The following is a 27,960-nucleotide window of genomic DNA, read 5'->3' as shown; positions in this document are numbered from 1 at the left end:
GTTATTTTTGGTAATTTTATATTCATGTTTTTGTTGTGTCTATTTACCTTATCTGGTTGTTGTCCTGGATTGTGTTAGTTTTTATTTTCAAAAAATTGTTCCCTTTTTTTCCCTTTGTAGCATTGTTCTTTGAATATAAAAGTCATATATCATATTTCGGTATTAATATCATTTTCTCCGAAACTGAAGAAAATACTAGCATTTTTACAGTGCATTTTACAAATACCCATATATTTGTAGAATAATATAAATTAAGTTCTCAAAGGAGAAACTGTTTTTAACCCAAAGCTATTCTATGGAAAGATTAAATAAGACAAGATAAGTGATGCAAGTATCAATAAGAAATTTATTCTATTAAAAATCACAATCTAATTCTATTTGACTCTTGGGCTACTAAACTGTGCTGAACTTATATACAGTTGTATGTCTGTATGTGTCACCAGGTCGCAATACCGTACTGGGAAAATTACTCTGAAACGATAAGACAAGTAAGAAACAACAGAACATTTTGTATGAATACACTTTAAGTTAAGAAATTATTGCATGCATTGACTATTGCAAATTTGTTGTTTTAGTCGTACAGGCGATTTTGCAATCTTGAATAAAATCCCGTATCAACATGTTAAAACAATTGCGATTTGAAGTCAGTTGCATTTTAGCAAAAGTAAAACAATCACTATGATTTCTGAATTTACCATTAGTTTATGCCATTGGAGAAATATTGTTAATTTGAACGATTAATCAGTACATGTAGCTGTATAAAAAACCGGAAGTCAGTTTTACTCTCATAAAAATTATATTCCCTGAGTATGATGGATGTAAAAACAAGGGACCCCATATTCAGCTACCCTGCGCTATTAGGGGATTTCGATGTATCGCAGAAAATGTAAATAAGCACATGTATATTTTAAAAAAAATCATTATTGGAATGCCAGTCTTGCCAATATGCATACTTGAATGGGGGTACATGTAGCGGTATAAAAAAACCGGAAGTATGTTTTACTCTCATATATTCCCTGTATAAGATGGATGTATAAACAGGAGACCCCATATTCAGCTACCCTGGGCTATTAGGGGATTTCGATGTATCGCAGAAAATGTAAATAAACACATGTATATTTTAAAAAAACCATTATTGGAACGCCAGCCTTGCCAATATGCATACTTGAATGGTGGTAGGGTTAGTAGATTTTTATTTTTCTTCTTAAAATTTATTTCTCTGCTGACTCCAAAAACACACAAACAACTGATAACTCACATGATTAACACTATCGGCATAATGTTGTGTTTCAAGACAGAAAGCACCAAATTGTCTGTATACAGAGTCGCCTTTACCTCTGACACCGTTTAGATAGTAGGATGTATACAATTGGAGGCCAGGTTCTGTGGTGGACACCTCCAACACTCTACCAGACGGAGGGTGCTCTACTCTACAAGAAACAAACACAAAAACAAACACAAAACAAAACCAAACCAAACCAAAAAAAAGATGGATGATTTATTCTGCTATTTTATTGACTGGCATTTGTAAACTATATAACTTTATATTTTTAACCAATAATCATATTTTTGATAATATGTCTATCCAATCCAGTTATATATTAATATCCATACCTTGCACAGTATTTCATCTTGCCAGTCTCACCAACACAATAATTGATATCAAAACCTTTGCCTTGGTTTACTTCTTTGATTCGGTCCCCTAATCTGGCTGGTGTCCTTAGATCATATGGTGTTCCGTCAACTGAGGCAATTTCACCTTAAAAAAATTCAAATAAACCATACCGAAGTTCATTAGTATTTATCGGAATAAAAGTCATTTTGTCTATCAATTTATTTTTTATGTACAAAAGTGCACAATATTTTACCCAAATCATTATATTAATACAAAACATTCATTTAATTTCTTCAAAATTGATTGTTTGAAGCAGCGTATATCTTTGTAGGCACATTTCACCAAAGGTAATTTCTTATTACATGATTATATTAGTTCATACAGGAATATTTTATTGATTTTCTTCTTTCATTATTGTGTCTCTGTGCTTATTTTGAGCAGTTTCCAGTTGGTTGTCATGATCGTTTCCTCCCAGTCCTAATTAAACAGTAAAGAATATCAGAACCATCGAAGTCGGGATCTGGGTATAAGTTGTCAAACACTTCTACTGACCTGTTGGTATAACATTTCCATTTAATGGTGTATAGTGAGTTCCCTTTAGAGTAATGATATGATCGTCAATGTTAGGATAGCCCTGAAAAAGAAAAAAAAAGATAATTAGCTCTAGTGTGTAGCAAGTGGTAGTATTTTTAAAGAACAAAAACTCTGTACACACGAAGATCACATTACACCTACATTTGAAAGAACAGACGGATACAAGTTTTATACTTGGAAGTGCCATGACTTATACTTGGAAGACGGACTGCCATGTTTAAGTGAGCACTAATAACGATTACACCTGAAGAAGCAGGCTATTTAAACTTATATAAGTAAGGAGGGGAACTTCTTACATCTGGTAACATGAGGGTTGTAAACCATATGCCTGAAGACAAACATGGGTATGGAGACACATTCCGTGATATAAATCATTTATACCCGGAGACAAGTCTTAAACCTGGAGACGTAAACATATACCACTATTCTATGGATACTCCGGGAAATAAGAAAATAAAAATCAATTTTTGCTTGGTTGTATCATTTTTCAAAACACTTCATTAATTGCTCTTTTTACCATGCCTATTTGAGGATACAGTGTTGATATTTATATTTCTTTTTTTATTAACCGTCATGCATATCATTATTTATGTTCACGATTTACTAGTACTAGAGTTCTTACCTGCCCAGCTAAATTGAAGTAGGCATGGTTTGTCAAATTAATGGGTGTAGGTTTTGTCGTTGTAGATGTATAGTCAATGATAAGTTCATTAGTATTGGTCAGTTCATACGTAAGTTTGGTGGTAACTTCCCCAGGATAATTTTCCTCGCCATCGGCGCTGACATATGTCATTTCGAGCTTTGATTCTTTAACCGACACATCCCATACACCCTAGATCATATAATAGGATGTTTGATAGTTTTCATATATGCAGTTTTATGACATATATAACAATTTTATGATCAACACAAAATTTAAATCAATGCAATTTTAAACCAACGTGATGAAAAATTAAGTGTGCTCCATACTGTTCTAATTTGGAAAACAAACTTCAGACCTGTTATGCTTACTTTGTTTACTATATCCATTTATATGTTAATAGTACTAACATTTATTGGTTGATTTTTTATTAGAACATCTGTTTTAAAACAATAAAAAGTAATTGGTTTGTGTTTTCATAGTTCGTTTTAAAACAAATTTATTCTTTACTTTTATTGCAGTATTTCTAGATTGCACGATTGAGTTGTTGCTCTTTGATGTAAGTAAACCTTTAGTGAAAACGGAGAAACGGAGACAATCGGAACTACTCGGCCATTTCCGCTACACTAAAACATTTCTTTTTATGTAACTAGAAAGGCTGAGGACTTCCCATTGAAAACGAACCTTGTCAAAACCTTTAATTCCTCCATGCAGATGATTTGGGCCATTGTTCACGACCATCATATATTCTTTACCGTCTAAGGTAAACTTGCCATTGGCTATTCTATTTGCAACTCTTCCACATATGGCACCAAAATATTTCTGCCGGTCACTTTCATATCCTGCAATGATTCAATAAATTTGGGGTGTTGGGAGGCAAGAGTCTGTCAACTAGTCTGCAATAGGCGGTCGAAGCATCGTGCAACATAGGTTACAATTTGGTAAAAAAGGAGGATAAATAAAAAAAATTATCAAGCCGACAGAACTCCCCTGTTTGTAAGTCCTTGTTTAAAGAGTTTTTTCAGTCAACAATGAGTTTTTAAATGTGAGCAATATTTATGTTTTGCATTTCATCTATCTTTACTTTAAGAATAATTCATAATGTACAAATATCATAAATTGATATAAACATTGTTCGTATTAGTGCTAGTAAGTGAGAGGTTAGCAGTTATTTTGCTATAAAACATATTGATATTTGTCATTTGATAGTGAGTCACTTCTGAGGCATTCCATCAACAAAATTTAAATAATTATATTTTTATTATCTAAAGATATGTAGCGAATATTTCTTTTTCCTTTAGACAATTTTGTTCTTTTTACGAAAATAATATATATACCTTCGATATCGTCAAAACCTAAATTAATGTCCACTATTTTCCCTTGCCTGTCTGGTACCAATATATCTGTGATTATTGCACCATAGTTAATTATCCTAACCTCAACTTTATTTTGATTTTTCAGGCTAAATCTGAAAAAAAGCATTATGCATACATTCAGGAAGGCAAGTTATCTAAATTATTGAATCTGGCAAGTGCGATGTCGTCATTGCAATCAGATAATAGTATGGTATTTAGTTCTTGGTGTGATCTATACAATTTACAGCATCACATCCTTTTGACATATATTCTTCATAACTTCATCCTATAGATTCCATGTCTTGTCTTTGTCCCTGGATTACATTCTTTTGATTACCGCTATAACCTTGGTTCCCTTGATTACTCTTCCAAGACTGTTAATATCGAGGATGCCCCTAATTTAAACATTTTACTTGGATCCCTTGTATTGACATATCCTTATCAGATATAGAGAAAATATCCTCTAACTTTCTGTCGATATATTACATTATGTCCATTCCCTGAATATAAACAAAGCCACGTGTATGTACCAATGATGCGTATGTCACCATTGAGGGTATTTGCTGTTGATAGATTATATTACAGAACTACAGAAAATGCTGTTAACATCGGCGACTATTGATACGCAAAGAACTCAGGGAATCAATATCTTTGCTCTATCGTAGGACCAAAGATGCACTAAAACCACGTTTTTATCATCTAAACGATTTGTTAGGCAGTGTATTGTACAGTTATGACTTGTTCGATGTATGAAGATAGCTGTATATCGACATGACAGTTTGTAAAAACATGATCAACTTCAATAAATATCAATTTAGTTTTTCATATCCTTATAGGTGCAACCCTCTCCGGGACCAAAAATTCGACATGGTACATTGTCGAATGTAAATATGATTTATTGAACTTGGTGATCACATGATTTTCGTTTGATGAGCACGTAAAAAGTTTTATGTTGCTAAACGTTTTCGTGTGTCATTAATAACACCAACGCAATAAAAAGTTTAAGTTACCTTTTAATGCTAACACCGTCCTTAGTTTTACCAAAGCCATCGGTTGTGATTTGTATACCGGCCATTATCAGGTAAGTAAATTAGGACAGTGATAGGTCATTTTACCACATCAGTTGTTATCATTTGTGTAGAATACCTTCGTACCAAAGTGTTCTGGTTTAACGTAGTCTTGATACACACATTATGTTTATATACTGTTTGCAACTTCAACAAAGATTGGTTAACAAGAGAATTCAAGGCAAACAAGATTCGAACAATTATCAAAATGTACATAATCAAGGGAGGACGAGTAGACGCAACAAAGAACATGAAATAACCAAAAATAAACAAACTATACAAAAACAATACTGAATTAACAAACAATAACAAATAAAATACTCGCACATAAAATAATATGTAAAGGAACAAACCGGACTCTACTAAATGTTAGAAGATTGGACCAGGTGCACCGGTAGGGTGCAAGTTAAAGCGGGTAATTATTCCTATATACGCTGGTAATGTTTTGCCTTTTCTTTCAAAATTACAAAATAACAGTGTAAGCTTTGAAACATATTTTTTAAAAGTCATGATAGGATGGTTTGAAGATTAAAGAGGTTAATGCGAGTTTTATTGCATTTTAATTGCAGAAATATTAAAATTTAAAGCCGAGGCAGAGTTCATGTGTGTACTTTAGTCATAAAAATAACATTTAGAAAGTGAACGTTATTTGATAATAAGTTATTATAATTTTACGGGGATATCTGCTATCTGTTTTAAGCATAACTATTAGAGATAAAGCTGAAATTACAGCATGAAAACAAATGCTATATTTTTAAAGTTAGCAACTGTACATTTTCATTCCAATTATAAGAACTAAATACATTGTCAAAAATAAAAGAAATCGGTATTCGAGTTGAGGTAATATGGAACAAACTGACTATTTTGCCGTTTTAAGGAGGTAGACCTGGGGTAAGGTACATAACTCTTAAAATTAGTTACATGTTTAAATCATATTCAATTTTATCAAAGCCTATCAAGCTTCCATTTGAAACAGAATGAAATCAATCCAAGTTATTTTGATGCTTACATGAGATTGATATAAAATACTGAATACAAACATTCCAATGATTTGTAAGAGTTGTGTCCCTTAATGTAGGTCTACCTCCTTAAATAATTTCTTTTGATATTTTGATATTATTGTTTATATGAAATTAACTACATTGTTGTTACCTGTAATGTCACATTTTAACAATACAACATTGAATATTGCTAGTGACATAAACATTGGGAACATCTATTTTGCTTATTATGTATTGAGTGAGCACTAACCCGGAAATGTTTTCCCATACACATTGAAAGAAAGGATTAAAAAAAATTACATTAAAAATAAATGTTAAGTAAAACCAGACAACTTGTTCCAATTAAAGCTAATTAACAAGAAAATTTCTTGAGGTTTAACAAAAAAAATGGATCTCTTTACGGACGCCACTCCTCATTTTAATGGTTGTTGACCGATTTGACGACTAAAAAAATACGATTTTCAAGAGGTTGTCATAACAATGAACAAATAGCTACGAGTGCTTTAAATCTTGACAAGTATTCATGAGAACTAGTAAATCTATTCATATTTTACATGGGGTTAGTACAATCTTCCCAAAAAGGCTTCTTTTAGGAAAAACTATTACTGTATAAAACCTGTAATAAAGTAATAAAACACCCGAACAAATAAACATTTGAATCAAAGTAAAATCTAAAGGTACATCATTTAGTGCACATAGTTTGTTTCTCGTGCGGTTCAAGGTAAAGCAACGGGTAAAGAATTTCAAAATAAAATAATATCGTTTACAATGAACAGAAGTATATAATGTTGGAGAAGGAAAAAAAAACTAACTTTCTATACAATTAGAGCAATGCTGCTGATGAGGTATTACTCATTGAAGCATGTGTATACCACAACGGAAATTACACGCAATGGATCGATTCCACTGTTCGTTGGTCAAAGGTCCCCACAGTTATTGACAAGCCAAGTAATATATTTTTTATCGAAATTTTCAGTATCATGATAATCAAAAACCGCTTAAACACTGGGGCTTCATTGTCTGTATTGTCTAGTAATCAGAAGATTGCACTGAGTCCTCAGTCATTTCTTGCATAGCACATGGTAGAATTTCTCGGTGGTTGATTTGGCTTCTTGGTTCGGTATTTTTGGTTTTGAGTGCTTTTTGTATAGACCTTATTTTGGATTTAAATCTTCCTATATATTTAGCTCTAATAATGCCGATGAAAGATAACTCATTGAAATGCATGTACAGCATACCGAATATTGTAATATTAGTAAAGTTAGTATCTTTTGTATTTAGAAACAGCGGGGTCGAGGACAGTACTAGTGGACCAAAGACCCTCAGGGGGTATTTACCATTCCAGTGCATTGAATTGTAGGACCGAGCTTTATCAAAAAATAAATACTCACCAAAGTTTGCAGTAATTTCTAAAACGCCAATGCTCTATTTATTGTAATGCACATGGTAAAACCTCTGGGTGCTAGGAGTGCTTCCTATTTTCGATATATATGGTAACAGATACTTCTAACATATTGTGGATTTATATCTTCCTATATACTTGGTTTTAATGCTGCTGATCAAAGATTACACTTTGAAACACATCTACAAAATACCGGAATGAGCAATTTTTACATAATAAGTACTTTTTAAATAAAAGATGGAATAATTGTATCTAATGTCACGGCGTTTCTTTCTTTCTGCTCGACAACTGTTGTAAACATGAATATTTAAATTCTTGTAGAATACACTTTAAATAACCCATTCATCCTTGTACAACGGTTTAAAAATATCAGACAGTTATTCGATCTGAAAGTTCATTTTTCATTAGAAAATGGAGAGAAATACAGGTAAATTCATAGTATTTCGAAAACATCGAAAGTAGTATTGATTTAGTTATGGTTAATTGATCTCCCTTGTCTTCAAGGTATGATCAATTAGTTTATTCACGTAATTTTTCTGCAGCAAAATTAATGTCAATGCTAATATACTGTTAAGATGCTTTAGTCAAATACGACGCATTTACTGCGAAATATGTTAAATATCTCCAAGCGCTTCTGTCTTTGCAACTTTGAAATGTCATTGATACTACACAGATCTGATCAGACATTGTATTTTCTAAAGATGAAGCGATCTATTTATGTAATCAGTTATTCATCATCGATCTGGGTGTTTCTATAAAAGCAGAGGTCGCATACCCTACCGGTGCACTTGGCCCATGCTCCCAGTTTTTAGTGGAGTCATTTGCTTTTGTTACTTTGTATGTATGATTTTGGTTACTTTATGCTTTTTGTTGTGTATGTCTGTTTTCCATGTCTGGTCTTTGTCACTGGATTACATTCTTTTGATTACCGCAATAAACCTGGTTCCCTTAATCACTCTTTCAACTATTTTGGCGTCTTTCATTATTGATCGACACTTGATAGTTGAAATTTTCTGCCGTTCCTTAATTTTCCCGGTCACAATATTGACACTCATAAGTAGTGTTATTGCGCATTATCTTTTGCTAATGATAACAAGTGATTTCAGTAACTATTGGTCGCATACCGGATGTTAGCAAAAGCAATGTTTTTTTTCAATACAGACCGTTTTAGCTCAATTTTAAACCAGACGGACAATTATTTTCTTTCAAAAATACTGGAAAATATATATTGATAGAATCCAATTCGAAAAAAATCAAGATTCGAGCTCATTTCAATTTAACATTTAAATCTTGAAAGAATGACTATTCAAATACATGAATGTTATGCATGATCCAGGCAACAAATTAAAAATAAGCGTCTTTTAACATAATTAGAACAATGAGTACTCGGTTGACTAAACGTTAAAAAAACAAGCAATGAAACAGAACAAGAACGAGCTTGAACACGAAAAACACTTAAGATTACCAGGTGCTTAGTAAATTCTTATCTAAAGGAAACAACTCAAATTTTCACTCACTTGGTTAGAGAGCTTAACATTATTTTGCTTATTAAGAACAGTTACACGTATACTGATTTAAATTGGAATTTAATTTGCCTTTTAGTATAGCTACAAGTATGTGTTACGTGAGTATAAAATATCTGAAATTTTTTCATGCTTATATAGTTTAAAAGTGGTTCCAATTTTAAGTTGTTGACCACTAGACGCATAAATGTTTTAAAGTTACCGATAAATTTGAATATCAGTTTCTTTGCACATGTGCATCTTATTGTTTGAAGAGTGTGTTTTATGTTGAACAGTTTAATAATTAATTTGCATGTAGATTGATGAGAATAGCTTTTAAATATCATTAATAGGAGCTTAAGCATACTTACCAACCTGTTCTATTCGTTCCCGAATGGAGCACAAGGAAATTACAAGATCTCATCGTTTCTTTGCACAAACTGTTGCTTCACCCCATGTTATTTTCAACTCCTTTGACTCATTTTCGATAGTCCTTCGCCATGTTTGTTTTGGACATCCTATAGGTCTTTAACTTTGCGGTGCCTACATAAGGACTGTTTTCGAGAACTTTGTATTCTCAAAACATATTCTAACCATAGGAAGGGCTTTTGTTTGATTTGGTCTATTATGCAGGCAGGTTCTGTTATTTTTAGTAGGATACTTAATCATACATACCTACATAGCTGGAATAAAAACCATTGATTTAGTCAAATTTTATAGTACTTCCCAGGGCGGATCCAGGATTTGAGTTTAGGGAATTTTTTTTCTTACCGATTTAGGGGGGGGGCGTACGATCCGCGCCTGCTATCAAGATGAAATGTTCCCGACTTATCTAAACAAGAATGTCTTCATTTACAATACATTACTCGTAATGCTGGAAGGGTTGTATAAAATGTGATCAGACATATACACACAATAAAGATATCAAAGAGCAAGCCTTTTTTTATTGATGTGAAACAGTTGTTTTAAAACAAAATGCAGCCAAAACTTACTTTGTGTTTGACAAGCATGACCTATCATCTCTGATTGAGCTTTATCAACTACTTTAACCTTCCATCAAATTTTGCTTTGTTTGTTTTTTTAAGCAGCACGTTTTGTTCATTCAAGTTTCAAATTTCATGCCTGAAAGCATTTTAATGAAAAAACGTCTTTTGAAATTGTCGATACATGAAGTCAAATTGTTTTCACCATAATAACCATCGGATTTCAATCATTAAAATTACCTGATTTCCGTTCCATCGAACATACCTACGGTACAATAAAAACGGTGAACTACTTTAGTGTGACCGAAGCCATCATTGAGAACGTATCACAATTTCAAAAAATGGTGTTTTAAATGTTATAAATGGACTCGAAATACGCAAGTTATAAAAAAAGTTCTCATTTAATTTATGCCGGGACAGGTAAAAAATAAAATCTTGCAACTGATTGGACAACAGGAAATAATCAATAGCTGGTTCCAAAATGAAAACTCGCCAATATACACGTAAGTAAATTAATTATCTTACATTATCTTATGTTGATCAAATAAAAAAAGATGAGAAATTTATTTATACATTTCAATCATGTACGTAAAAATAATGCCGAAATATGTTTCTGAATGGTGTATTTCAAAATCCTTCTCGTCGTCCATTGATTCGTAACCATGGTTTCAGTTTTGATAGCACCTTGTTTGCTGGATAAAACATCTTTTTTTTTCATGTTTTACATAAACTTTCTTCAGGAAAGCACTATTGAGGAAAGGAAATATTGCCAAAGTCTCAACTTCCGAACGAACTAACTGGTTTGCTTGTAAACGAAATAGAAACTTTAAGATATTTTTTGTTTGTTTCACCAGGACTATCTCGAAATCACATTGATTTTGCGTGGATGTTTTAAAACGCAAATTGAAATTTGTTTTATTTCAAGTTATAACTTTTCAAATCAGAACACCTGACAAGCTTATTATGGCGCCCATCGACTGTGACGAAAAATTTAGTTGTATATTAAATATCGTAGTGTATTTTGCAAAGCTTTCAGACATGCACACGACCTTAACCGTAATTATATATGTTACCATAGATCGTCAACAAAGGGAAAAACTATACGCAACGCGATGCTTTAAAATCCTACTACGAATATCATACAGTTTATGTATATATTAAATAGAGCTTATTTTACCATCTTATTTATTGTTTACATTAACTCGAAACGTTGAGGAAATACTACATATATAAATGTTGGTTATCCCTATACGTTGTAACCATTTTGTTTTGGCACGGAAATTATTAATTCAGAAGTTTTCCAGGATATTTTTTTACAATTAAATAAAAGCATCAACCCTTTAGAAACAACATAACTAAAAAGAAATGATAATTTTCTTGCATTTATATCGTTTTCATTTAAGAGTGATTTTTTTTTTATTTTTGTCTTATATTCAAAGTTAATAAAGAATAGGGCTAGTCATCAAATATCACTAGTTTTATGAAAAAAAACAATGCAATATCATTTTATATTATGATTTCAAAGATAATGTATTGGATTAAAAAAAATAAATAAAAAAACGGGGATGAGGTATTTATAATACCTTTTTGTAATTAATTTTGGTATCGTACCAACAAAGAACACAGCCGAAGAAAATATTTCAATAAATCATTGATGTAAATATTACAGAAATATGAGTATTGAATTTCATTGGACGGAACATCTCGAGTTCACAAAATGAAAGTATTGGTAATTTTTATAGAACAGTTGCACTTTGTTCAGGTAAAATCTCAGGGTGAATGAGTAAGGGTTTTTTTTAAATTTTTATTTTACAATTTATGATCGTTCAAACGAATTCAATACTAGTACTATATTTAGGAAGAAATATGGCTTGTAACATTGCATATAAATACACGAAGATTGTATCGATGTTAAAGTAATATCTTAATTTAGTAAACAATTCATAAGTAAATTGCTTATGCCTCTATGCTTCAAAGGATATGCGATGGTTTCTAAGCCTACATATGTTTGAACACATTACACTTTTATGGTCTCATCAAAAATATAATAATAAAACTATGGGTGTGAAAGGACTGAAAAGAGGCTTGATTTTTTAAGAAGAGGTAAATAAATTTCTGATGGTCTTTCTAACTACCTTTTTTTCAAATTTCGACAAAAATACCTGGTACTTTAACGCAATTATCCTTCCTAAATTGATCAGAAAATTTGATGTCTGTTCGAGGGGAGCAATCCTCCAAGCTTTATGTTATGAATGAAATCAAATACGTGCACAACATGCCTTTATTAAAATAATAAAACTTTGTCGTCAATAACCTTATATGTACAGATTAAAACACTGAATTAGCTATCTTGATCATCTTTCAAACACCAAACACCGCTCTAGCACAAAATAAAGTTCCCTAGGCAGTTTAGCTCATTTGTTATTCCACCTTTTGCCACTTTAACTTACACCTAAAATTTATAAATAATACCATGATATGAAAAACATGTAAACGCTTCTATGTGGTTATTCTGATTGCGAACTTGAAGGATTTCAATACAAACCGGAATTCAATTTTTTTTAGTAATTGTAACATTTTTCCCTAGATTCACATAATTTTATCAAATGTGATAATTTAAACTAAAACAAAACTACTAATCTACAATGGCAGCATTAGAAATTATCTTAAAAAGCATTACAGTTGTTCCGTAAACTGCCTCGATCGCTGTCCAATTTACTTTTAAATTACACGCGACCGAAATGTAAGGGTGCACTATACAATTACATTAAGGCGTTCTGTTCCGCACACCAAGTTACCCCCGTAAAATTTTGTAAAGGTTAAATTTAAAAGTTGAAATTTGGTGGATATATTGTTTAAATGTAGATAAGCATTTATACATAGACAGATGTAATATATGTTATGGTAAACAGGTGTAATTTAAATGAAAAATGGTATACGGAACGTTTCAGTCCCCTGCCGTATTAGGTTCTCTCCTCAGCATCAGATGGCCGATTTTCAAAATACCTTATTTCGCACGAACCTATGGGACTAAAATTGTGAGAGAATGAATGGAAAAGGGTCTTATTATTTTTACCTTTTCTCCACCTACTCCATGCATGCTTTCATCCTGTGGTAGTGTCTAAGTGCCTAATATCTTATAAACATAGTATTTGGCTTTTAGTTTTGGAAAGGCACCCCTGATTTGTACTAAAACTCAGTATGTTACCATGGCTACTGGGTTTTATAAGAATAATCACTAAATTACTTATAAATGACTTGAACCTCCACACACCAAGGATTTAAAAAAATATGCACTTTTTTATGACAAAACACTAGAAATTTCTATGTGGACTGCCTCAAAATAGCTTTATTTCAACAAAATGAGACCAAATTTTCAGAAATGGCCTAACTGTATTGTACTATCTAAACAATGTCATTGCATGTGTTTGGTGTTACTCGAATGTTGACGGATCAAATATAATGGGTTTTTTTTTATAATAGTGTAATTGTTCTGGCTAGAAAACATTCAAACTTTAAGTACCAGTCCATATAAAACTCAGACACTGCCTGTAGTAAGGTGATTCATGGTTTTGAAAAACCAACAGAACAAACAATGCTTTTTTTGGTCTATATATGCTATGTTTTTTTATGCGACAATAGTCAGTTCTGTAATTAGATCTGTTCTTTTGAGAAAATCACAGTTAAACCAGTCACCAAAATCTACCAAATCAAGAATGACAACTCTTACAAAGTGCTAATTTCATGTACAATCTACATAAATTTTATTTCAAAAGCACAACACCCAAATGAAAAACTAAGACTGGTTCTGTGGTTGGTAACTTATTCTGAATTACAAATATAAGTAAATTATGTGGGTTTTTGACATACATGAATCACCTCCTGTCCGATTTTTAGAAAGACTGCTTCTTAAATCTTGTCGATCACACTTTTTATATATAATATTATATATTTGATTTGTACCACAATCTGGTTATAAACCAATAAAGTTACTTATGTGGAGGACTTTATTGCTCTTTAGGTATATGATTTTTATTTATGTGTATTTTGCATATGCTACCTTGTAGTTGTGGTGTCTGATTTATAAATATGAAGTGGTACTTTATACAATGTCAGTATATATCTTCAATAACTATGTCATGGTAAAGACACATGTGCAGTAATTGAAATGTTTCTGAGTTCTTCCATTATGCCCGCCATTAAGAAATGGGAGTGTTATTTCTGATTAAAAATCGGTACGCCCATTTGTGGCAGATTGATGGAATCCCATTATTTAAATCGGTGTTCGTAAAGACTTTTCTGACCATTTCAAACTATAAACTCGGTAATGACCTTATTTTCATCTCAATTGTTAAACCCAAAATAGCATGTATTTATAAAAAAAAAAAAATGAGAACACGTTCTTTTAACAACGAATACACTAATACTGTTTGAGTACAATATGAACATGTTTGGCGATAGTCAACTTGATGTGATTTTGTTTCATTTTAATGCATCGTACCAATTTTGTGAAAACCAAGTTTTAACGGACGATGACGACCGACAATTTAAATTTTTTCAGGATTCTATGTTAAGCTAAATCTAATCATGCTATAAGATTTACCGTTTTCAACAATAAAATTTGCTTGCCCAAACTATGAGGGTCTCACATCTGCGGCCGCAGAAATATGTGCCCCACTGAGCATTATGTTTAGATTGAATAGGAGTGTATTATAGAAGACGAAATGTAAATAGACTGATAATTTATTTCCTGTTACAACAATAAAATTCATTGAATATTTTGTGTGTCGAGTTCTCAAAAATATTTCGTTTTGCTTCCTCACGAAGCCTTTAAGCATTGGTATTGTTTATACATTCTCCTGAAATGAAAAGACATTTAACTGCATATAACGATGTATCAGTTTAACAACAAACTGCAGTTAGTAATTGGACATAATTTGACTGTTTAATAACTCTTGTTGGGTATAAAGTGACGAGAGACACATCTTTAAACAATTTCACATGAACTGATTCAATTACGCCTAAATACCTTAAGATGTTACAACCTTGCCTTTTCGGTATTGAACAGTTTATATTCCTCCTTTAGGCGGATATATGTTGCTCGAGCTGTAAAACCCACAAATTTAATGTAATGTGATATGGCCAATTCGTTTGATACTTTACAGTTTAATGAATGATACTCAGATGTATTATTAAATGCAACAATCACGCATGAGTTTGCGTAGCGTAATCAAGGGAACCAAGGTTATAGCGGTAATCAAAAGAATGTAACCCAGGGACAAAGACCAGACATGGAAAACAGACATATACAACAAAGAACATAAAGTAACTAAAATCATACATACAAAGTAACAAAAGCAAATGATGGAGAATAATAAAAGGAGCAAAATAAAAACTGGAAGCATGGACCAGGTGCACCGGTAGGATGCATGAATTGTTTTGATCATCTGTTCCAGAATTTTAGTTATTGTTGAACGCAGTTTAACCTTACCAGGGTCGGATCCAGGATTTGAGTTGGGGGGGGGGGTTGGCGTTAATTGAATTGAATGCCACGCAAAGCAAGGCAAAAAAATATTATGGGGTGAAACTTGTGGTAAAAACTATTTTTCTTTCCGATTTAGAGGGGGCGTACTCCCGGTACGCCTGTCCTTGGATCCGCGCCTGCTTACTTTATTTTTGATATAGTATAAACTAATGTCATCTTTACCATTATGGATCAAAATTGACATAAAGATCATATAACATTATTAGAAATATTATTTTTAGAAGAATCCCCTTTTTTATCAAATGATTTTCTGGACATTAAGTTTACAATCAACGAAGGAACAAAATCGTATCTTTTTAAAATATATTTCAGGTGAGAGGCGAAAATATAGTCGAAATGAGGCAAAAATACTGCAGATCGAGTAATTAAAAAGATATTGATATATATATCTAATATATAGGTATATTTAATTTTTCTTTAAATTCAAAATATTAAAGGAAACATGTTATAACAAATATGTATCTTGATTATACATTTCCACAGCCTGGCAACTTCATATCTTACCACACTTGCTTACCATTCCTGTTGAGATTATTTGAAATGATTAAAATGCATTATTGTACTTTATCTACACTTTAAAGTATAATTTTCTTTAAAAAACCTAAACAATAGTTTTTTTATGAATGCTTATATACGTATGTAATTTCTAAAATGACATTTCAGAACGTTTAAATGTAAAGTTCGCTTATTTAAGATATTGATAGGTCAAATTTAGTTGAAATGGACTATGAAAAAATATATAACCAGTCAAAAATGTCTGTATCATAGATGCTGCTTCATGATAAATTGAAATAGCTTTTCGGTTGTATTCTAAATATATTGAATGTATTTAAGGCATAACAGATATAATTGAGGAAAATGATGTGCCACCCATAGCCTAATTCTTACACAGAATTGTACTTTACTTTTCTCGGCTACTTAAAGAAATATGCTATAAAATGTCATTTTTGGACGAAAGTATTAAGTTGAAATGTATTAAAATATCTAAAAGTCGATGCTTGTTACTTAAAAGTTGTAAATAATAGATTTGAGTAAATCGTTTCATACTTAACCTAAAATTAGCGTATTTTAAATATGATGCTTAATTTCATATGGTACATTTCCATGCCTTTTCATGGTATTAATGGTTTGTTTTAGGAAATATACAGTAATGATTTCAAAATTCTATGTCAATATTTAAAGACCTTCTAATATCCAGTAGATGTTGGAACTTGAAGAGGGAGTAACAACCTTTTATCAAGGTTCATCTCAAGTCATCATTCACATATTTACACGCTAAACGTATCATCCGTCATGTGAAAAATTTAAACTTACTCTTGAATAGCTTAATCTTAGCGTGACTTAAGCAGGGTTTATTGTGTAGCGATCATATAAATGTGCATAGCCTCTAAATAAATGTGTTGTTATATCGGGTAGATAAAGATGGCGAGTACTGGTTTGAGGACATGTTTATGGTGAGTTACTGTCTTTTACCATTCTACCGGAAGGTTTTGTAGATATTCATCATTTTTTTTGTGTTGAGTAATTTTGAATGTATTATCACCATTTTAGGTTCCGATAATAACCTCTTCATGGAAATTTAAATGTTGAAATCCAGATATTTTGTTTGAAAGGTTTTTTTATGCCAAAATCTAGAACGTGAGAATAGAAGACACAAAACGGAAAATAATTAAATATGGACTATATAGACGATCCCGGGTGATTTCTATCGTTGTGTAACAATTAACTCTCACTCGCGTCTTTATATTCAAATAATATCGATAATTATCTGCGATGTTTTGGTGGAACTAAATTCAAAAGGGCAACAGGACGATTTTTTTAAAGAAAAAAATAAACAGAAGAAATATTTAAAAATCAAACCTCCTATATGTGTATTCAAATTTGAAATACCTCAACCCGTTGGTTAATTTCTTTTGAAATAACTTGTAACATTTTGTATAGCCCGTTTAAAAGTTTTTTTTTGGTTTTGTGTTATTTTTGGGGTGTAGGAAAACTGGAAAGCAATGTTAATTTCATTTATTGACACTTTTTCATTAAGTCAACAAAAAGGACCCGCTGATAAGATTAAGCTTGCACAACTTATTCAACATTCTTCTTGATTAAGCATATCTTTAATTCTCGTATCATAGAAGTTCCTATGAAAATTGAATAGCCCCCCTCTACTTTATTTCGTCATTTATGCATGAGTTTTTACCATCAAACATTGTTTATGTAGTCATTAAAATTACCTTCATTTTGAAACTAAATTTCTTTGCCTTTCCATGGCTGGTTGAAAAGTACGGATTTAGAGATGATATTCTACTGGTGCGTGGTAGGGCCAAACCTTTATACTTTACCATTGACCTGGAAAATCTTATTAGTTTTTATTATTATCTCTTAACGTCAAGACTTCATTAACTGATGATTCAATGATTTTTCTCACTATATAGACAGGAATTTCATTTTTAGTAATGTGAGAATTTTTATCTTACTGATGGTTTGATATTAAACACTAGGCGTTTGTGACATCACAATAAAACGTTTTTGCGTCTTATAAATACATAGAAATTCGGGTGCGATTTTGATGTTCTCTCTCTTAAATTGAAATATTACTCTTGGATGTCTGAGATTTCTCTGACTTGCACTCTCGGCGCTGTTAGATTCTTAATTTTTTGCATCATGAAATATCACCATAACAATTGAACAAAAAATCTCATCGTCCAAAAGTGATACAGTCCAGCATAATTGAAATTATTGCAAATAGAAAGAGTAGTGAAATCAATCGCTATAAATAATTCTGCCATATCCATATTCAACTTTAAATATTAATCAAAGAAACTTCCGGTCACAGAGATACTATGCAATACACTCTTCCATGTTAATTTTCTGAGCAAGCTCAGTAGGTACTTCCGCTATGACATTACTACTAATTTTAAAAGACAACCTCTGCTTTAACCTTATGATTTCGTTGTCTTGTCGTTGAGCTAAATAGACAATCACGAACTTTTTCTGATATACATATATACTCAAGTTCTCCTTATTCCTCAACATCTGTATGTTTCAGAAGACTTTCAACAAAAACTGCAAATAATTAAGTAGCAATCTTTGTAAGAATCATGCAAAATCTGAAAAATGTGATACACCCCAAAAAAAGGCTACATATTTTTATTTTTGTAATTAAGTTGTGTATTGGGTCTATATTGTGAAATGTGTAATTATTCATTCATATCTGCCTGCTCTTAGGAGATAATCAACATTGAAAATCCAATAGATTCTATTGCATTTGAGTGTTATTTACAGAGTTATCTCCTCTAAATTTGAAATCTACAGTGCATTCTATATAATATTTATCTCCTATGAACATGGGTTATAAGAAAACCAAAGGTTACTTTCTGTTTACTATGACATTTTAAACAAAATATCAAAAATAAAAATATGTAGGCTTGTCAACCATGAATCACATTTTGCATGATTCTTATTTGGATTGCTACTTGATATCATATATGTAATGTCAGATGTTGTGTTATAAGGAAAATGGTTGCTCTTGTTAGTGCCTGTGAGTTTTTGAGTTTAAAAGTTTGGGTTTGATTAACATAAAATGTTGTTTTTTTATGTAGTTCTAGCATTTTCGTACATGTTAAAGGAAGTTTGAAGTTTCATCTGGTTAACTTACTTTATTATTTACACATGCATAACATTTCGTGCTATTTATGTTGCGTCAATGTTCATTTGTTTTAATCAAAACAAGAATGAAATTTCAGGTAAGGTTTTACTTAATTTAAATAATTAAATTTAATTTTTATATATTCTAAAAAGCGAGAAACCTTTACCTATTTTTTATAGTATCTTAAAGTTTTTTGTTTGTGTATTGAAGCACTCATTCATTTATTACCATAATATTGAATTGTTTATATTAGTATCATACTTTGTAAAAAATTAGATCGATGGGTTCTAGAAAACTTACAAAGATTCTTGGTTTCTACCAAGCTTGTATTCAATTCAACTATCGATACATCTTTAAGAATTTCTTAAGTGTTAGTCCATGTAAGAATCAGGCAGTCCGTAAAACATGGTATGGAAAAACCCATCAATTTGATAGTGTTATTTGACTATTTACACCATCAGAATCAAAGAAAACAGACAAGATTTTCCATATGAACGTGAACTTAGCACTCAAGAAATCGAATCTTTCTTGAAGATTTTCAAATCTTTCTGTTTTGCGGAAAGTTCAACTTCATATGATATACATAAAGAAACTAAAATATTATAAGAAGACCCCGAAGAGGATAATCCTACTTGAGGATGATTTAATATTTAATATTGACCCATATGAGTGTATGTTGTCTCATAGTATATAGCTTTTCTGGTGTTTGATCTGAATAAATTAGTGGCTTCCATAAACATAACATGGAAATTCCTATTGACTAAATTTGTAGTACGAGGTGTCCATTTTTAATCTGCTACATCGCATTTACTACTTGGTGTTTTTTTTAATTCTCAGAGAATGATTATTATAGAATGAAATTCATCTGCAATTTTGACTTTGATCTTAATAAATTGAGGACTCCCTGTATTATAACATGGACTGTCCTTTCACTTAGATAGATGTTAGGGTCACCAGTTTGTATCTGCAACTCCTACTCAACCGGTCGACTGTGATTTCAAAAGGGAATGATAATTTCGGAGTTTACAGACGTGTAATATGGCATATACATGTACTATCCACAAACCCATGTATGAATTTCAATGAAACTATTAGGGAATTATTTTTTAGCAACGAAATTGCGCACCTGCTAATAAGAGTTTTTAGTTTGCTAACAGCTCGAATGACATTGCCCTTTTGTATTAGTACTAGGTTAAATGCCATATAATATGGCGTCTGAATAAGTTTTGGGTTTATAGATATATATATTGTTTTTTAAGTGTAATTTGAAAAAAAATCATAATAATAATAGGCAAACATATGTATCATAACTATATACAAATATACGTGTAGACATAACAACGACATGCAATTTATACCAACTAGCCTTTTGAGAGTTTTAGTGCACTGGCTTTAATAACATTTATAAATACGATAACACTTTATGTTAAAATTTTCCATTCAGATAGAAAAAAATGGATTTGGTTACAAATATGTCATATAGGTGTGAAGTTTTTCATTTAATGGCCATGCTAAAAGTGTTTCGAAATTCACACTACAATTTCTGCACAAGTACACGTCTGCTTATGCAGAATCCAACTTCAAATCAGACGCCAAAATAGTTGAAGATACCTAATATCGAAAACACGTTTGGTATACTACTGAGATGCGGTTGTTCCTGGTCTTCATCCATAGATTTCCGCTAGAATCTCTACTCCCTTGATTATTCTTTAAGATCTGTGTAAGAAGTATTTCAATGTAACAAATAACAATCAAAAGTATATCAGAAAACGTATTTGTGTAAAACCGGCATAATACCCTTTTTTTCCCCGATTACTCATTTAATATCATGGAGTATTTTACCCGACTTCTTCATTAAATAACTTCTGTTGAATTACGTAATTTGTGTCTCTGTTTGTTTCAGATTTAATTGCAGTTACGCAGTTCAAATGAACAAAAAGATGATATCCATTCAGTCATTGTTTCGTTTAAGATAGCATTGTGCTAATCATTATTTATTTCTATATCTGTTATCTTAATTCGTCCTTCAAAGTCAATAGTATCTAAGCATTGTCGTAAATCTTCCAAGCAGATGAAATAACTTAGGCTAAATAAAATTAACTTCTGTTTCGTGTTGCCCGAACGACTCATGCCTTGACACGCGACTGACTTATTTTCTAGTTAAGGTAGTAGACCTAGTTAAGGGACACAACTCTTTATAATCATTGGAACGTTTGTATTCACCATTTTATACCCATCTCATGTAAGCATCAAGGTAACTTGGTCTGATTTCATTCTGTTTCAAAGGGAAGCATGAAAGCCTTTCGTGAAATTGTATATGATACAAACATATGACTGATTTGAAGAGTTATGTCCCTTACCCCAGGTCTACCTCCTTAACAAACAACAAATTGTACAACCAAAAGACCCGTCATTTTACAGATTGTTGTCAAAGTCTGGGTGGTCAATGAGATATTTGTTAAGTTGTTTTCTGTGAAAATTAGGAAAAATTATAAGTAAATAAAATAAAATAAAAACCCGACCTACAGACTCATTTTTTCTGATATGTAACAGAAAACAAAGGTATAATTTTATTTGACGTTATACTGTTTATAGTAACAATACAACTAGATACTGTTTAGGTTGATCGATGCTTGGCCTAGATACCAGTCTTTTGGCGGCAACACACTAATGACGTTCATTCTTTCAGCATAATATTTTAGTACTATGTCACATTTAATGAACAAGTATTGGTATGAGTCACCTTATCTAAAAGCAATAGCACAGATCAGTTTAAGATAGCCATGTTTCATAGCTATCGAATTCAAAATGAACCTTGACGATCGAAGGTGAAGGTTTACTATATTTTAGAACCAGTATCAATGATATATTTACTGACAATTTATGTTATATTGTTTGGAACTTTAAAAGAAGCTATTCTTTTCAAGATTTGGTTGGATGCTTGTCATTTTAACATTTTATAAAATGTCGGGCTAAGAAGACTTCATCCATAAAAATAATTAACTTTGCCAGAAAAGGGAATGAGTTGAAACAAGGTTGAAAAGTTCATAGAGTGAAACGAAAACTGATTCTAAAAGATTGACCAGTTAGAATTTTTGTTAATGGGTATAGGTGAATTAATTATATACATATATGAATTTTCAAATCTCACTTAAATCTACATGATAAAGTCTGATTTTATAGGTCAACCCATTGGATGTTGCAAATGAAATAAAAAGAAAAACAAACAAACAAACAAACAAACAAAAACAAAAACAAATTATATTTGGTCTGTCAAGGATACCATTGTCGTCTTTGAAATTGAAAAAAAAATGTAAAATTTTACTCAAATAAACAAGTGAAAAGCATTTAATATCCTTTACTTATCTAAGTGTTTTCTTTTCATATTTAATTGAACAAAATAAATAATTCACAACTAATTAACAAAAGAAAAAAAAGAGATAAGACATTTTTAAATATTTGTAATAAAAACCCTCTCAAAAGATATTGTTATGTCACTGTGGATACCATATAAATACATTTTTAGATAACCAATAGTTTTAAAGCCTTAACTTGGTTCTCTCGATTACAGATCTATACCATATGAATGATATCAGACATTTGTAAGGTAAAATACAAAATACATAAAAATGGATATATATATGTTGACCCTTCATATTAAAGATATGTCTGGAACATTGAACAGTATTGAACAGTGAATAATTATATAATTTTGGTGTTATACAATATCCAGTTTCAAAGGGATTTTAATTACAGGTTAAAAACCAGTGTGATATCACTACTCATATAGTTTATTACCTTTGTTAAATCTGACCTACTTTCTTCTCGCTGTCACGAGAAAAAAACAAAACACAGAAGGAGAGACCGTTGTTACCAAGGTAATAAAGGCAAAAACAAATTCACAAGAGATTACATTGTACATCAAATGAAGGACGAATCGGAAAAATAATATTATTCTGACAAATAATCATACTGCATTATTTGTTTTGCAAACCTGATGGAAATAAAGACTCCATTGTATTTTATATTAGTTTTTTGATTTTGTTTACTTTGTCATAAGTAAGTTATGTATGATTTCTGTCTACCTCTCTAACACGTGTACAGCATATCGAAATTTACAATATTTAAAACTGATATTTTTTGTATTTAAGAACCACTGGGTCGATATCACTGCTGGTGGACCTGATGTTATCGATGGTATTCACCAACCCAGTAGTCAGACTTGTCTGACCCCGAATAATATCATATTTTATCTACCCTATTTATAAAATCTTACAGTATTCCAAATTTAAACATGCGTAAAACACCGAGGCTTCATTCCTTGGTAGAACCTCTCGGTGATGGATTTGGCTTCCTCTTTCGATAGATTTGGTTATGAGTACTTCTTGTATACAACTAATATTTTGATTATGATCTTCCTACATATTTGATTTTAATCCTGCCGATGAGAGGTTACTCTTTGAAACATGTGTACAACATATCGAAATTTACAATATTTAAAACTGGTATTTTTTGTATTTGAGCCTGAATGGGTATCTGACAAAGCTATTTGACTTGATTTTGACATTTCTTCCCATTGATTTCACGGAACTATTGTAATATCCTTGGAGGTTATTATTTATATTTATCATACGTGTTGTAAAACCTGTAAAAGGAATATTATTGATCGTGTATAAAAGCAAACCCAAATAGCATTATAAAAACTTCAAGTGTCGAAAAATTCTATTGGCACTATTTTGTTTAAAATGCAAATTTAAACCACCGTATGATTTGAACTAATGATCAACAATTAAAACTTTTGATTAACTAGAAGTTGCCTATTTTAGATGTAAGGATGCAAATGTTTCATACATTTTGCCGTATATACAGATCTTAACGCGTATGTGTAAGCATATTAAAAAGTTCTTGATCTCAGTTAGACGGTTACTCCTCCTTGATTTGCAATTTCTTACATATGTATGTACAAATACATTATAAACATGGCTTCTCTTTATCGTTAAACTTTGATCAAAATGATGTTCTATTTATTTTTTTAAAAATCATAATCATCATGCATGACAAAATTACCAACACCCTAAAATGCTATTGAATTCCACGTGAAATGTTCAGGTTCGGTGCATTTGTTGAATTTTTTATAATGAAAATTATTTTATCAGTTTCTTTTAAGTCAAATAACATTATGTATGTAAGTTGTTATGGTTATAATAGATACACTCCTTTTTTTAATTTTTTAAATGAAATAGTTGTCATTTTGAGTTTAAATACCCGTGTATGATATCTTCTTACCACATATTCGTACACTGTTAAAGCATATTTGTATAAGAAAGATTTTGGTAAATTATTTGAATTAAAATGTAAGTTTACATGGTATATGTCTGAGATGCTATTAAGGAAACCGATACAGCAGGATGTTTCATTGATTATTTGATGCCATTAATTTCTTTTTTTTGTTTTTGTGCTTATATATCTAACATTTGATTTCAGGCCTGCAAAGAGCAATGAAAACAAAGATTCAAGATTTAGATGACCACACTTTTAACGAAATAGCCTGTAAACTGAATACAGTACACACAGATATAGACAATCTAGATTATGAACTTTCAAATTCACACCTGAAAAGCCCACAAAATATAGGATATAGTGAAACCTGTGAGAAAATTCCAGAACTTTCAATAGAAAAAGGAAAACACTGTCCAAGGACTGGTAATGGACGAACTAAAACAATACCAAAGACTTACAGTATTGACATTGCGAACCAAGGCTGTAAAGCTGAAAAAGACAATACGATCAATCGAATTAATAATCAATTCGTAGAATCAAACTTTCTGGAGTTTGACAAACATCCGGTAAAGAGAAGAAATCGCACGGTGAAATTTAATCCAAAAACAAAAATATTCAAATGTACTTTTGGTTCCTGTCACATGAATTTCACATCATACGATGAGCTTTCCCGTCATTTTGAATCATGTAAGAACAGTTCTGAGTGCAATACTGACAATACTGGGACTACTTCAGACTGTAACTCTATTAAGAGTGGTACCACTTTAGATAGCAATACTGACAATGAAAGATATGAATATTATGCTGGAAAACTTGAGAAAAGTGTGGTCAGCACAGAATGCTATACAGGTAAAAACATGGATAAGTTTGAGTGTAAAGAATGTGGGCAAAAATTCTGGTCAGAACATTATTTTCATGTACATAACAATACTCATCACTCGGCAGCGGTTACTTTGATTTCTTGTTCTGTATGTAATAAAAAGATGTGTTCAAACTTCGAATTAAATCAGCATATGAAAAGACATAAGAATATGTGTTGGATTAAATGTGAGTTTTGTGAGAATAAATTTAACAATATTGAGCATCTGCAGGATCACATGAAAATTCATGCGGCCTTCTCTCCCTATCGATGTGAGGTTTGCAAAATGAGATTTTCTTCTGTTATCGAACTCGAATCACACGTAGCGCAACATGAAAGGGATATCAAGGACGGAGAAATCGAAACACCAGTTGCTTGTCCATTATGTAGAAAGGATTTTACGTCGAAAAAAGAATTTGATGTTCACATACTTACACACATAGGCGTTTATCCATTTAAATGTCATGTATGTGATGCCGGTTTTAATCGAGATGAACATTTGCAAGTCCATATAATGTCTGTTCATAACTCTGTTCATAACTCTGTTCCTGGTAATAGTTCTCGCATGGACACGACAAAGGATAACTGTACAAACAACATTGCTGCACATAAAAATGTAAAAAGATATAAGTGCCATATTTGTGGAGATAAAATCTGTGACTCTCGATCTTTTCAGAAACACTTAAAATTGCATAAAAGATACAGACGATCAAAACAATTACGACACAAGCGTTTTAAAGAATTTCGAGATCATTATCGAAGTCGGATACCAGATTTTAGTAGTAGCAGCAGCCAAAGCGATGACAGTTCGAGGGAGTCATTGGATGAACAGGGATATATTAAAACGCATTCGAGCAAACCACTTGTCAGAAGGGTTCAGAATAAACCCGACATGCCATTTGACTGTCCATTCTGTGACCAATCATTCAGGAAATACAAATATTTAAAAAGACATTTACTCTCGCATTCAATCGCTGAAAATATCAAAACATCGAATACAAACGCGGAGTCATTGATAGAGAAAAATTCAGGGCATGATTCGTGTGTACGGATACAAAAATTAGGAACAAGACGAGGGATAATAGACGGACTTCAACAAATAACTTCAGCAGAGATTTGTGGAAGTTGCGTTGCATGTGGGATAAATTTTACACAGTTTCAGGACCTAGAATTGCATCTTGTAACGTTCCACTCAAATGGAATGGAAAAATTCTCAGGTTCTCACCAAAATATCAGTAACCATAAAATCAAAGAACAAGAGGATACTGCTCTCGGAGTTAAAGACACCATAACAAATCATGAATGTGATATTTGCGACATGAGGTTTAAAACTGACGAAGAGTTAAAGGACCATATTACATCTCATTTTGAAAATAAACATGTTGCTATAGATGTCTCAAATGAAATATACAAACGAATGTCAAAATATGACGATACAACTGACAATAATCCGCTATCAAGAGATTGTGATACGTATCTAGAAAACTCATACGACAATACTTTACTTCTCAAAAGAACCAAGGAAAACACAATTGATACGATGTGTGAAAAGCCTATGAAGTTCGTGAAATATGAGCCAAGTTCGTTGGGGGAAAACGAAATTGAAAAACCTAGGGAAAAGAAGGACATTAAAGTGGAAACAAATCAAACGCATGGTGAACATAGTGAAATTGACAGTGTTTATTCCCCTAGAGAAACAAACAGTGTAACGTTTTCTCCTCGAGGAAAATTTATGAGTGATACTGACAGTGGATTTTCGGAGAAAACAAATTTGGTGTCTGATGCTGAAAGTGTTTATTCGCCGGTAGGGATTGATGTAAATGCTACTCATGTTGACAAACAATCAAATATTTCAACAAATATTTATTCTCATTCTGTTCAAGGAGCAGTGTGCAGTGAAAATTTAAACGTTCAAAATAATAATATGACAATCAACAGAATTACAACTTTAGATCAGGACTCACAATACAAACAATATCTTTCTACTGCCCCTACGACACTGTCATCACAATCTCAAAACACTTTTGCTCAACCTCATCTTCATTTATCTGAAGTAAAGCCTCCTCGAGTTCCTTTTTTACTCAATGCTCGAGGCCGGACAGCTCAAGAGAAACATAAAGGTGGTGTAAATTTTCATGTGTTGGGGCGACTTAAATAGCAGTTTTATATGTGTATATATATTTTATTTATTATGTGGGTTTTTTACTGTAGCATTTAAAATTTTTGATAATGGTATTTGTTTTTACTTGTGTTAACCGGCCTTATTTTTATAATTTGTTCGGAGTTTTCAACACAAAATGAATTTTATAGCTTTGGTTTACCAAGATCTTTACCAAATGAATGCATTTCGTATACTAATTTTATTTAAGCAAGAAACTGTCCGAAAATATAAGAAATATTGTTTTTAAGCAAACAAAACATTTTGATTTTAAGTAGGTTTGACTGCAACATTAAAAAATACTTAGAGATAAAAT

The 27,960-nt window shown here is 31.7% G+C and overlaps 2 protein-coding genes across 2 annotated transcripts; one reads left to right on the top strand and one right to left on the bottom strand.

Moving 5' to 3' along the window:
• Positions 1-323: 323 nt before the first annotated feature.
• Positions 324-6,267, bottom strand: LOC148625663 (galactose mutarotase-like). The gene is made up of 8 exons (XM_088569336.1): positions 5,215-6,267; positions 4,187-4,317; positions 3,534-3,691; positions 2,832-3,041; positions 2,168-2,249; positions 1,615-1,759; positions 1,259-1,430; positions 324-471 (listed from the first exon to the last, which is right to left on the bottom strand). Exons 1-8 carry the CDS (start codon positions 5,277-5,279, stop codon positions 394-396), a joined length of 1,041 nt encoding a protein of 346 aa, XP_088425462.1. The 5' UTR covers positions 5,280-6,267; the 3' UTR covers positions 324-393.
• On the top strand, positions 5,245-27,721 carry LOC148625662 (uncharacterized). The gene is made up of 3 exons (XM_088569319.1): positions 5,245-5,285; positions 9,277-9,287; positions 24,832-27,721. Exon 3 carries the CDS (start codon positions 24,846-24,848, stop codon positions 27,642-27,644), a length of 2,799 nt encoding a protein of 932 aa, XP_088425445.1. The 5' UTR covers positions 5,245-5,285; positions 9,277-9,287; positions 24,832-24,845; the 3' UTR covers positions 27,645-27,721.
• Positions 27,722-27,960: the final 239 nt, after the last annotated feature.

The sequence above is a fragment of the Perna viridis genome, chromosome 2 (genome assembly GCF_037379345.1).
Source record: "Perna viridis isolate PV_CMFRI_1.1 ecotype Kerala chromosome 2, ASM3737934v1, whole genome shotgun sequence".
Lineage (NCBI taxonomy): Eukaryota > Metazoa > Mollusca > Bivalvia > Mytilida > Mytilidae > Perna > Perna viridis.
Note: the sequence above shows the minus strand (reverse complement) of the source record. Positions and strands in the feature narration are given on the sequence as shown.